Source organism: Aristolochia californica, unplaced genomic scaffold (assembly GCF_029961685.1).
Source record: "Aristolochia californica isolate CCGP_79_NKW_82.1479 unplaced genomic scaffold, dmAriCali1.0.hap1 SCAF_4, whole genome shotgun sequence".
NCBI classification, from domain to species: Eukaryota; Viridiplantae; Streptophyta; class Magnoliopsida; order Piperales; family Aristolochiaceae; genus Aristolochia; species Aristolochia californica.
The window spans coordinates 31,954,480-31,966,199 of record NW_027182103.1 but is presented as its reverse complement, the minus strand read 5'-3'; the positions used below and the strand labels follow the sequence as shown (position 1 = coordinate 31,966,199).

Sequence of the window (11,720 nt, the reverse complement as noted above, 5' to 3'; positions counted from 1 at the left end):
TAAGGGCTTTCTATTTACCTATTTTATGGTTTCTCTGGTAAAATTCTTATTCGGAAGATTTTATTTATAATAAAAAATGTTAGTTTCCCTCAAGAAATTTGAGATTCTATGTTTTAGAGTATTCATGGGACTCTCTTAAGTTATGTTTGCATTAATGGAGCTTATTATGAGAATTCTTTTTGTTGTCGTTTGTGTACAGATGATGAAGTTTAAGTAGAATATAATACTTTCAAAAGACAGCTGATTTATTATGTTCACGTGGAAAAACCATCCTCTAGTAAACAAAAAGAAAAGCAAAAAGAAAACCATCTAGAAGCTTGAGACTCTGATGAAGTTGCTACAAAAGCCAAGAAAAATGACTACTATGCTCAAGAAAAAAGGGTTGATGATCTTGGTAAAAGATTCAAAATGCTTCGAGGTAGTTACCACAAAGCCGAACCATCAAGAGTAAGAGAGATTGTCAGAGAACTGTCATGGAAGACAACTTTCGAGACAGAGAAAGATACTTTCACTTGAAGGTCTCTCTCGAAGGCCAATGGTATTTAACAAAATACACCAATGTCGATCCATCTAGTGCTACCAAAGGACATAGTTCTATTGATAGCATAAACCCTTTTGGATTTTATCTCAACTTGGATTACCCCAAGGTTGGAGAAAAAGTCCTAAAAGACTACAAAAGAAGAATGAGTAATGTTGTAAATATGCATGAATCTTGGGATAAAGATTCGACTTATAACTTCTTTACCCATGCTTTACAAGGTAATGTTGCCAATTGGTGGGACAACCTTCACAAAAGCTATAAGGCACCAATAGAAGGAACATCTATTGCTTCAATTTTAAAAGGAATTGTTGCAAGGATATCAAAATAATTCCTCGGAATACATCCAACCTTGGAAACACAACATGAGTCTTCTAAAGCTAGAAAATACTTAGAAACTCTAAAAAATTTAAACAAGTTAAAAATCTGTAACATTTGTTTTTACGAGAAATATTATTATGAATTCGTAGGATATTTCTATAAACTACAAAAAGATGACAAGAAATATTATCTACCAATCTTTTATTCAAAACTACCAGGGCCTTTGCAACAGCCTTTGAAAAAGACTACATAGCAAAATACTGACAAAACAACCCAAAGTTTCCTTGCTGCACTATGGATTTCTTCCTTGGATCAGATACATTGGAATGAAGACACAGGTTTGTTCAAGAAATGTTGGAAAACCTCTGTGAAACACAAATGCTACAAAAGAAAAGTAGCAAAGCGTATAAATAAACATTAGGTTGTTCTAACCAGAACAAAAATGTAGGAGCTTATTGTTACAAAAAACACAACCAGAAGCATAAAAAATTTCCTAAGAAATTTCAACAGAAAAAATTTAGAATACAAAAAGTTCACAAATTAAGTATACTCCTAGAAAGAGATACTTTAGGAAAAGAACAGATATTGGCCCCTGAATATCCAGTAAAGGGTCTATTACATATTGCCCAAAGGGAAAAACCCCGAGCAAACGCAAATGCTGGATTTGCTAGAAAGAAGGACATTTTGCTCATGATTGTGCAAATGATAGAAAATGAAAACAGTATAATACCTATATAGTATTAGCTAAAGACAATGGACTGGAAATATGTCTACATGAAGACATCTAGTTAGACGATGAATTTTACGAGCTTCATCTAGAAATGAAGTCTTCCACATCGAAAAACTCAAAAAATATGTCGGACTCATCTGGAACATGGTCTAAATGAGTATCTATATAAATGCAAAACATGTAGCCTCTAGAAATTCGTTTATCACGATCCTCCTCAAATTACTGGGATATATCAAATTCCATATACACGCTCATGAAGATACTTGTAGTACGTATTGTCTTGCTAGACTTACTTTACTTCCAACAACCACACCCCCCCCCCCCCCCCCCCCCCCCCCCCCCCCCCCCTTCAAGTAACTATTGGATATGGAGAAAACCTTTCTCTCCCATCGGAAGCCAGGAACATTCATCTCGACATCGGCAATGAAAAGTTTCTAATACTAGTCCTCCTTAGCTTAGGACCTGCTATAAACTCATGACCCGATTTAGTCCTCAGTAACGAATGGTCAATGTTCCACACACCAGTAGAACAAACACCATTATATTATATATTTCGTTGTCGTTCTAGACCCAAAATAGATGACTCTACTATATACACATACGCCGTCAAACCTTTAGAGGCTTTTGCCATTTCTGGCAATGGAGATGTCCTCCATCAAGTCTTCAAAAAATGCAGCAAGCGTGGTGATGAGGTTCCCCCCTTGAAATCTCTCCTCCTAGCATAATCTTGCAATACAGAAGTTCAACAACTTCTGGAATCCACCTGTTCTGAAAAACCTCTAGAATGGTGGAATAAACAAAAATCTACGCAAACCTCAAACTTCTTGATCCTGAAAAAGAAATTCGAGAAAATCCTATGGTTTATATTCCATCTGATGTTGAATAATTCTCAATAAAAATAAATGATTTGCTCACCCAAGGATTAATTCTAGCAAGTTATTCCCCACATACATCTCCTGCTTTCCTAGTCAGGAATCATGCAAAGACAAAACGTGGAAAAGCAAGGATGGTCATTAACTATAAAAGGTTAATGACGCCACCAAAATGGATGGTTATTACCTTCCTAATAATTTAAGGTTAATAGCCATAATACGAGGAAAATAGTGATTTTCCAATTTTGATTGCAAGTCTGGGTTATGGAAAATTCGGTTAACCGAAATAGCTATTCCCCTAACTGCTTTTAGTTTCCCATTGGGACATTATGAGTGGTTTATTATGCCCTTTGGGTTAAACAAGCACCTAATATATTTCAAAGAAGAATGGATGATATCCTCAAACCATTCTTTAAATTATATTTAGTTTATGTTGACAATATCTTAGTTTTCTCTGAAAATAAAGATCAACATAAAGAACAATTAGTTAAGGTATTAAATGCCTTCAAAAATGTTGGGATTGCTCTCAGCAAAAAGAAATCGGAACTATTCCGTACTAAGATAGATTTCTTAGGTTTAAACATTTCCAAAGGAGATATTGATCTCCAAAAATCATATTTTGGAAAAAAATAGAACTTTCCTGAATAAATTAGAGGATGTAAAACAACTTCAACATTTTTTAGGATGTTGAGTAGTTAATAGAAAAATTAGCAAAGGTTAGAAAACCTTTTCAACCGATGTTAAAGAGAGATGTCCAATGGGAATGGACTCCTAATGACAGTTCTAGAGTAATCAGGATCAAACAAATGTTAACTCATCTTCTGGTGTTAACCCTACTTGATCTAGTAGAAAACTTGATTTTAGAAACCGACGCCTCAGATCATACATGGGTAACAATACTAAAATGAAAAATAAATTATTCTGAAAAAAGTATGCAAATATACCTTAAGAACATTTAAATATGCTGAAATCAACTATCACTCTTATGAGAAAGAAATTTTAGCAAAAAAACTGGGATAAATAAGTTTTATATTTATCCTACTCCTAAAGAGTTTCTTATTAGAACTGACTGTAAAAATTTTGTCGATTTTATGAAATGCAACTTAGAAGATTCTCTCTGTCGCAGTAGGTTATTCCGTTGGTAGTAGTGGTTCTTTCAATTCTCTTTTACAGTTGAACATATTAAAGGAGATAAAAATTATTTACCTGATACTCTTACTCGAGAGTTTTGTTGTGTTTCAAATAGGTGAAGAAAAATGAATTCTCTCAGTAACTCTTTGATAGACCTTACAATAACAATAGCCACTCTTACGGTATTGTTTTCTCAACTACAATCTCTTGTCAATAACTTCCTTATTCTCTCTGAAAGAGGAGAATTAGAAGAGAATTGTGCCTGCTATGGGCTAAATGAGATTGACCTTCAGCTCAAAGTTAAAGAACTAACTAAAGAGCTAAGGGAACTCCACAAATGGCGAAATACGTCAAGTTCTTCTGGGACTTCTACTGGATTTCCATCGTGAGACAAAGAAGTGATAATGTCAGCTGTGAAACAGCCAAATGACTTTAGTGTTCCATTGAACACAGGTCGACCCGGGGTTTCTACTGGTCATGCTAGGCATGAAAAGGAAACCACAACCCAGCCTTCTACGAAGATGCCTAAAGAGATTATGAAGGCTTGCAAAAGTTTTTACTCCATAAAAAAATGCAAGGAGATTCAACTCAAGTTCATCTCCTCCATTGCTAAAGTAATTGACCACAACAAGTTGTTCCCGAGTTTATTAGTGATCACTCTTGAGGGAATCAATAAAGAAGGTGAAGCGAAGATATATGATCCAATGCATATTCAAAGGCCAAGCTATGTCTGGAGTCTATCTGGCCAACCAGACGAGTTCTCAAACTCAAAAACATAATTCAACATCTCAAGATACTGACTCAAAAGAAGAAAAGCTACGTGTAAAAGACAATAGTGCCCCTGACAATTGTCACTAAAGCTACAAACAGACTCCAGCCAATGTACAGAAGTCTCTCAAAGAAACGCTGAAGAAATTACATAATGGTAATTTCCCTTCCTACAAAAAGACAAAAGCAGATTTCTACGCCATGGCACAGAAAACTTTCTAGAAGAAACACACGTGTCAACTGTCCAAACAAAGGAAGCCGTCAGAAGACAGCTTGTCAGAATTGTCAGAGTGGTTCTGTCCACTCTTGTAGGCGGTAGTTTTCCGCACCTAACAGATCAGTCTGTTGGGTTGTATTGGCTAGCTGTTGTCATGGTATCAAAGCTAGGCACGCCATGTCCCACGTTCGAATCCCGTGAGAGGCGGTCAAGAGTGGGCGGGGTGGGTGTCAGAGTGGTTTCGTCCACTCTTGTAAGCGGTAGCTTTCCTCACCTAACAAATCGGTCTTTTGGGTGTATTGGCTAGCCGCTGTCATGGTATCAGAGCTGGGCACGCCATGTCCCACGTTCGAATCCTATGAGAAGAGGTCAAGAATGGGCGGGGGTGGGTATCAAAGTGGTTTCATCCACTCTTGTAGGCGGTAGCTTTCCGCACCTAAAAGATCGGTCTATTGGGTTGTATTGGCTAGCCGTTGTCAAGAATAACAAGGACCGCACCGACAAAATATTCTCAATATGTCAGCAAATTGACGTCAGAAGAATATAAGACCCAAATACCCTTACGTTAAGCGTTGAAAGGCAATGGAAAAAAGAAAAGACGTAAGTTACCCTTCGTCTTTAAAACAGAACCTTTCATTCAAGGGCAAAGGAGGAAAGAATTTCCTACACTTAGCTATAAATTCGAATCCTAGGAGAAGTTTAAGGCATTCGAAAACCAACTCAAAAATCATCGAAGAAGATGAAGAGCGAAGAAGCAAGTTGATCTCCAGCAAGAAAATGATTTTCGAGGAAAGCATGGTATGTGCAAAACAGTTGTAATGGTTGAGCAGTAAAGAGGGAGCCGACGGGTAACACAGTTATTAACTTCGAGAGTTATGTATGTAGTTTTATTTCCTGTTTGAACTTTGTTTTTAATTTTCACATGTTTGTAATATACAAATCTCTACAGTGTTTGTTTTAAATTTTTGCAAATTATAAATATAGATCTCTATAGTAAATGTTTGAGTTTCAATTTTTAATTTCAACAGTGTTTGTTTAAGAATAGTATTGTTTTCTAATAGTATCAAAATAGTGCCAAATAAGAACAAAGTTAGGTACTTAGTATTATTCGGCTACACTATGAAGTAGAAAACAAAACGGAGCATTGCTCTACCCTACTGAAGCAGCTGAAGAGCCGCATTAGTTGATATGTACGGCTTGAGGACCTCTGAAAACCGCGTGGTTGCAATGCGATTTAGCCTACTTAGTGGTAAACCGGCAGGAATAGGGTCAAACCCCGAATAGGATTAATGAAACAACTAAATAAAATTATGTTGGGCCTATTAGAGACTATTAGGATTAATGTTGTGTGATTAGGATCACAATATTTTTGATTTATTGATTATTAGTTATATCAACTAGAATACCTAAGGTTACAGGGTTACAGGTTGGAAGAGATTCACTCGCCAAAAGAGTCGTTGCCATTGGTTTAACAACGCCACGTAACAGTTTCTAAATAAATTAGGATATTATGTAGAGGAGAGTTTAGTCGTTTTTAAGTAGCATCAAGGCTTATAAACCTGAGACCGAGTCGGGAGTTGCATATATGGGAACTCTCGCTTGCGATGTGTGGCGATACAGGACTCTCCGCCGATGGGTGTCGGCATCCCTTAGGTAAGGATGTTCGACAGGGTTGATCGGTATCTTTCGTTGTTGCGCAGTCTGCGAAAGCATTGGAGCATTTATGGCGCCCCAACCAACCTGTGATGTGGCACCTAAGTTGACTTGTAATTAAAGTGTAATCGGGTTATAAAATAAACTTACTTAGGAGAGAAAGAGGCGTCGTACTTAAAACGAGAGGTAGACTCTAAGCAGATCTGGAGACATCTTTGAAGTTGTATTAATTTAGGAGTCCAATTTTAATTTTATTTAGTTGTTTCATTCATACATTGGAACCACTGGTTTTGTTCCTTAAGCCATTAATCTGAAAGAGATTTCTCTGAACTTGAGTTCGAGAAAAAAATTTTAATCTGAAAGAGATTTTGTTCCATTTGATCTTCACTCCCGGGATATTAAATTGATCTTGTAACCCCGACTCGATCTAGACTCCTCTTGATAAAAAGAGTTAGCACGACTAAAATCCACACTTCTTATTGATATTAATGCATAGCATCGTCTTTTCTTTTCCTCTGCTTCATTTGTCAAACCCGGTTAAGGATTAAGAATTGATCTCTCGTGATCACAGTTCACAAAGGGACAAAAAGAGCCGTTTCTATCGCCACGTGAATGGAAGCACCTGTCACTCCCGCGAAGATTTTGTTTCCCATCACGATTTGTTCCTGCTCTGCTTTTCCATCGGGAAGATTTTGCTTCGCTCTCCAACCGCTGGAGGCGATTCCCGGCTTACCGGTACGCATCATTGTCTTATCTAATCTCCTTTCCTAGTCTACGATTTTGGGAAATACCTTGCATGTTTGATTTTGTCTTCCGGTTGTATGATTTTGAAATCGAGGACTATGGAATCATTAATGCGCCTCTTTCTCTGACTCACTGTTCTGTCCGTTTAGTTGAAAATTGTGCCGATGTGTTCTTCAATTTTGCTCGGGTCTTTGCTGGGGTTTCAGAAGATAAGGGAAGTTGGGCAGTGTAGATATTTTATACGGGTTGGGGTTGGAATGTCCGTGGGAGATGGAGGCTGGGTTTGATGTTCGAAGACTTTGAAGCGATGGTTGATATACCCGGGCTTTGATCTTCTTTTGGTGGGTAGGTTTCTTGAAAGCTCTAGTGAGTTTTTCTGGGATCTTTTACTTACGGCATACGATTTTTCGTGATTGTCTCTGATGAACGGGTTGCACTTGAGGGTTTCTGCTGGTTCCTGTTGGTGTTCAAATACTTTTTAAGTTTGTGGGTTTTCTTTAATATCAGAAACATGATTATCTGAAGTTAATATTTCTATTTCTATTTCTGCGGTATTAAATTTTTTATTGAAACATCTACAAAATTATTTGGATTGAGTAGCATCTGGTTTCCATAAACTTGATGCTATACTCGCTTGTGTAATAATTTGCGAACTTGATGCCCAGCAGATTCGTGAGGTTACTGTCTCCAATATTTCTTTTAAATATTCGGTTTTGACTTTACCAGTACTGAAGCCCCATATATTGTCGAAAAGATAGACAAGGGTTCCGTTGGTGTCTAGTCATTATTCGGAGCACATCAAGTTGAAACATTGGAGACGCCAGTTTTTAGATTCTGGACAGAGGAACTTCCAAATTTGTATAAGCTTAATTTCAGGTGCTCTGGTAATGGATAAGTTGAAGTTGGCTGCAATAGGGGAGCGTCTGAAGACCGGTGGTGCTCAGATGAGTCGAAAAGTTAGTGGCAAAATGAAGGAGTTCCTCCAAGTTCAGACACTAGAGGCTAAAATGGTTGATGAAGCAACTTCAGAAAACTTGCCAGAGCCTAACTGGGGCTTGAATTTGAGAATCTGTGCTTTATTAAATGCTGAGGAGTTAAGTGGCCCTGAAGTTGTTCGAGCTTTAAAGAAGAAAATCACTAGTAAAAGCATGATAAGCCAGAGGTTTAGCCTTGATCTTCTGGAGGCTTGTGCCATGAACTGTGATAAAGTTTTCTCAGAGATTGCATCTGAGAAGGTTTTGGAGGAGATGGTGAGAATGATTGATAATCCTCAAACACATTTTAGTAACAGAGAGAGGGCACTGCAGCTGATTAAGGCATGGGGAGAATCATCCGACCTTGGTTATTTGCCTGTCTTTCAGCAAACTTACCTGGTATGGCTTTCCTGAGAAGCTCTTTGAATCTTTACTGTTTTTTGTTCACTTCTTATCCTTATTAACTATTTTATTGTCAATATATGATGGTTTGAACATTTTCCACCATGCCGATCTTCTTATAGCTCACAAATAGTTAGGTGCTGTAGAATTGGTAATTAAGAGACCTTATTTGAACTTTGAGAGTAGCAACACCGTTGGTGATGGAAGGAACAGTCTCTGTTGTTATGGATTAGCAGGTCTTATCTGATCTTGGACTGCTGTGAATTAATAATGATTTTGCAGTTGTGAGCATGGTTCAAAATCTGTAACAATTAAATCCTACCACATAGATATTTGTGGATTTTCTGGCCATGGTTCAGAAAACATTGATGGGGTGAACTGTTTGTGGGTATCTAATGTCTTTTTCCTGATCCTTACAGCTGTGACCCTCCACTTTAATATTTTTTATGTAGTCCACTTTGAAAAGCAGTTCTTGTATATTGACGTCGATAGCTTTAATTTCCAGAGCTTGAAGGAAAGGGGAGTTCCATTTTCTGGTGAACATACTAGTAACTTGGAGGAACTGATGGAATCAAATATTGATCAACAGTCATTATCTTTTCCTGAGGGATACCCTAACCCCAACTTTGATCACCACAATGCTAACCAGATTCCCATGGAATATTATCAAAGCACATACCTTTCCAGAGAGGAAAAGAAAGATGCACTGCTGGTTGCTCAGAACAGTATTGAACTACTCTCCTCCCTAACTACTCCCGGAGAAATTCAAAAGCCTGTCAAGGTGATTTAGTTTTCTTGAAGTACTTGAATTATCATTGACATTTATCAATTCATTTACATCTTTGTGCATGTAAGCCTGCAAAATCTGACTGACCATTCAATGTTACCAACTGTCTAATGCTGTAAAGGCCCTTAATGCTGATGGCATCCCATTGAATTCTTGTATGATTAGGAATAGCTCACCATAAGTATATCACATGGAAGCAAATTCTTTTGACGTGTCTTGTCAACTAATAATTTTTATGGCACTCAGTTGATCCATGCTCCATGCGCCCCTTAGTTTTTGCAGCCACAAATCGGCTCAGAAAATGAGTAGTATTGACTAGAGTTTATTTGTGACTGTATACAGGATGATCTGGCAATAAGCTTAGTGGAGAAGTGCAAGCAGTCACAATCTCTGATACAGAGGATCATACAGAGCACTGAAGATGATGAGAGTTTGCTCTTTGAGGCTCTTAACATTAATGAGGAACTCCAGCAAGTCATCTCCAAGCACGGGGAACCTCTATCCCACATTGAACAGGAGGTCCCACGAGTTTCAGACCCAGATGGAGGTCTTTACAGCAATGATCAGATTGAGAGACGGAACAAAACTTTGGTTTTCCCAGCAGAAGTGGAGAAGACTGGCAGCAGCACTGGAGCCAACTCTGTATGACGGGTGGGGTATATTTTGGGTGCTTTTGGCCTGGCGATATTTCGCTTATGTATAAATGTTATGTAGAGCTTAGGTGGCGTGGGTATGTCCTTTATGTCAGAGTGGTTCCGTCCACTCTTGTTAGAGTTTGTGTTCTGAGTTAGATACTTAGCTTTCCGTACCTTAAACGGCTAGTCTTTTCGGGTTGTATTGGCTAGGTATCTGACTCAGAACTCCGAAGTTAAGTGAGCTTGGGCCAGAGTAATTATAGGATGGGTGACCTCCTGGGAAGGACTCTTGCCTAGGACTTTGACATGGTATTAGAGCTAGGCACGCCACGGCCCGCGTTCGTATCCCGTGAGAAGCGGTTCCAGAATGGGCGGGGTGGGTGTCAGAGTGGTTCCGTCCACTCTTGTTAGAGTTTGTGTTCTGAGTTAGATACTTAGCTTTCCGCACCTTAAACGGCTAGTCTTTTCGGGTTGTATTGGCTAGGTATCTGACTCAGAACTCCGAAGTTAAGTGAGCTTGGGCCAGAGTAATTATAGGATGGGTGACCTCCTGGGAAGGACTCTTGCCTAGGACTTTGACACTTTATCACTCTTGTAGCTGCTCTATGAATTTTGTTTCGTAGCATGTAATGAAAAATTTTCTTCTAGGTTCTCTTGGTTTATACTCGTTTGAATAGTGAGTGGTGGGATGGTGGGGAGGAGGGGAAGGAGCCTTCTTCCTTCTCCGAAGGGGCTGCAATTTGATGCAGTCATGGATTAAGTCTTTATATAATAAGGAGAGTCACTTGGCTAAGCTAAATTTCCTAAAGTTTTTACTAAGGATTTGAAGGTGAATAAATCCAAATCTTTTAATGGAAATGTAGAAAATTTAAAAGTTATTTGTCAAATAAACTTTTACTCTTAAGCAATAATTAGTGATGTATTCACAGAGACTTAATTTCATAAAAAATGGCAATATAAAACGTCTTGAGTTTGTTTAGTTTTCGACGCGAGAAGTATTTGAAGTTGGAAAAACAGGAATCAAATCAATTGACTTAGAATAGAAGAAGTTTAATACAGATTAAGCATCGCGATCACGGTGGGACTCGAACCCACAATCTCCCGCTCCGGAGGCGAGCGCCTTATCCATTAGGCCACGCGATCAACATAATATAAGTAAACAAAATATAATTATATACCTTATATTCTTTGAGATTGAGGACCTTATTTGTTTACGCCTTTTAATTACTGTTAATATTTTCATAATATATTTCTCGTCAACCATCATGCCTCTTAGTATGAAATAAAGGTAGTTAGGAATCTATTTCTTTAATAGAAATTGACATGCAACATAATTTAGTCTATCAAAATGCCTTAAATGACCTTGCTAAAATATCTACACTAGACCATCAAAAAGCTTTTCACATAACAAGGCTTAATTAATCAATTTCTATTAGTTGGTATATAATAGATGATCTTTCCACAACCGATGTGCTTTAGTAGATTATTCAGTATATACAAATTAGGTACCTGCATAAATGAAGAGAAGTAAGAATTCACATTTCTATTCATATTTTCAATGACTTTTTTTTTTAATTTTAGACAAAAAAAAGTATTAGTAACAAATACTTAGAAGTGTCTCAAAGAAATATTTAATGAGACCTATCAAAATTAAATTTGCATATTGCTTTCATGTGAAGGTTTCAAAATTGGATCTTTAATTTTCATATTTTAAGAAAGTCATTCGAAGTACTTTATACTTGATTATACTTTATGAGGTTATCTTAAGGGCTTGTTTGGAACCCACCGAAAATGAAAGAAAATAAAAGACAAGGGGGTAAAGAGTTATTTTCTGTTATTTGTCAGCAAAGAATTATTGAGAGAAAAACAAATAAGAGAGAAAAACAAATCAGAGAGAAAATCACTCTCTTAGTTAATAAATTTTCTCTCACAAAATGATAGATATATG

The 11,720-nt window shown here is 37.5% G+C and overlaps 1 protein-coding gene and 1 non-coding gene across 4 annotated transcripts; one reads left to right on the top strand and one right to left on the bottom strand.

The window, feature by feature from the left end:
- Window positions 1–6,828: 6,828 nt before the first annotated feature.
- On the top strand, window positions 6,829–10,571 carry LOC137962749 (TOM1-like protein 2). 3 transcript variants are annotated; one of them, XM_068809794.1, is made up of 5 exons: window positions 6,829–6,965; window positions 7,124–7,319; window positions 7,701–8,347; window positions 8,856–9,131; window positions 9,480–10,571. In XM_068809794.1, exons 3-5 carry the CDS (start codon window positions 7,862–7,864, stop codon window positions 9,783–9,785), a joined length of 1,068 nt encoding a protein of 355 aa, XP_068665895.1. In that variant the 5' UTR covers window positions 6,829–6,965; window positions 7,124–7,319; window positions 7,701–7,861; the 3' UTR covers window positions 9,786–10,571. The 3 variants fall into 3 exon arrangements, with proteins under 3 accessions (XP_068665895.1, XP_068665893.1, XP_068665894.1); XM_068809792.1 differs by lacking the exon at window positions 7,124–7,319; XM_068809793.1 differs by having other exon boundaries at window positions 6,829–7,319.
- A 271-nt stretch (window positions 10,572–10,842) lies between these two features.
- TRNAR-CCG (transfer RNA arginine (anticodon CCG)) lies at window positions 10,843–10,915 on the bottom strand. The gene has a single exon. It is a non-coding gene; the product is annotated as a tRNA-Arg (tRNA).
- Window positions 10,916–11,720: the final 805 nt, after the last annotated feature.

Excerpts from the sequence above, each read along its gene's own strand:
- LOC137962749 (XM_068809792.1), top strand. The coding sequence starts at position 7,862 with ATGGATAAGTTGAAGTTGGCTGCAATAGGGGAGCGTCTGAAGACCGGT. Across the intron at positions 8,348-8,855 it reads TCTTTCAGCAAACTTACCTG|AGCTTGAAGGAAAGGGGAGT; the intron begins GTATGGCTTTCC and ends TTTAATTTCCAG. Across the intron at positions 9,132-9,479 it reads AAATTCAAAAGCCTGTCAAG|GATGATCTGGCAATAAGCTT; the intron begins GTGATTTAGTTT and ends GACTGTATACAG.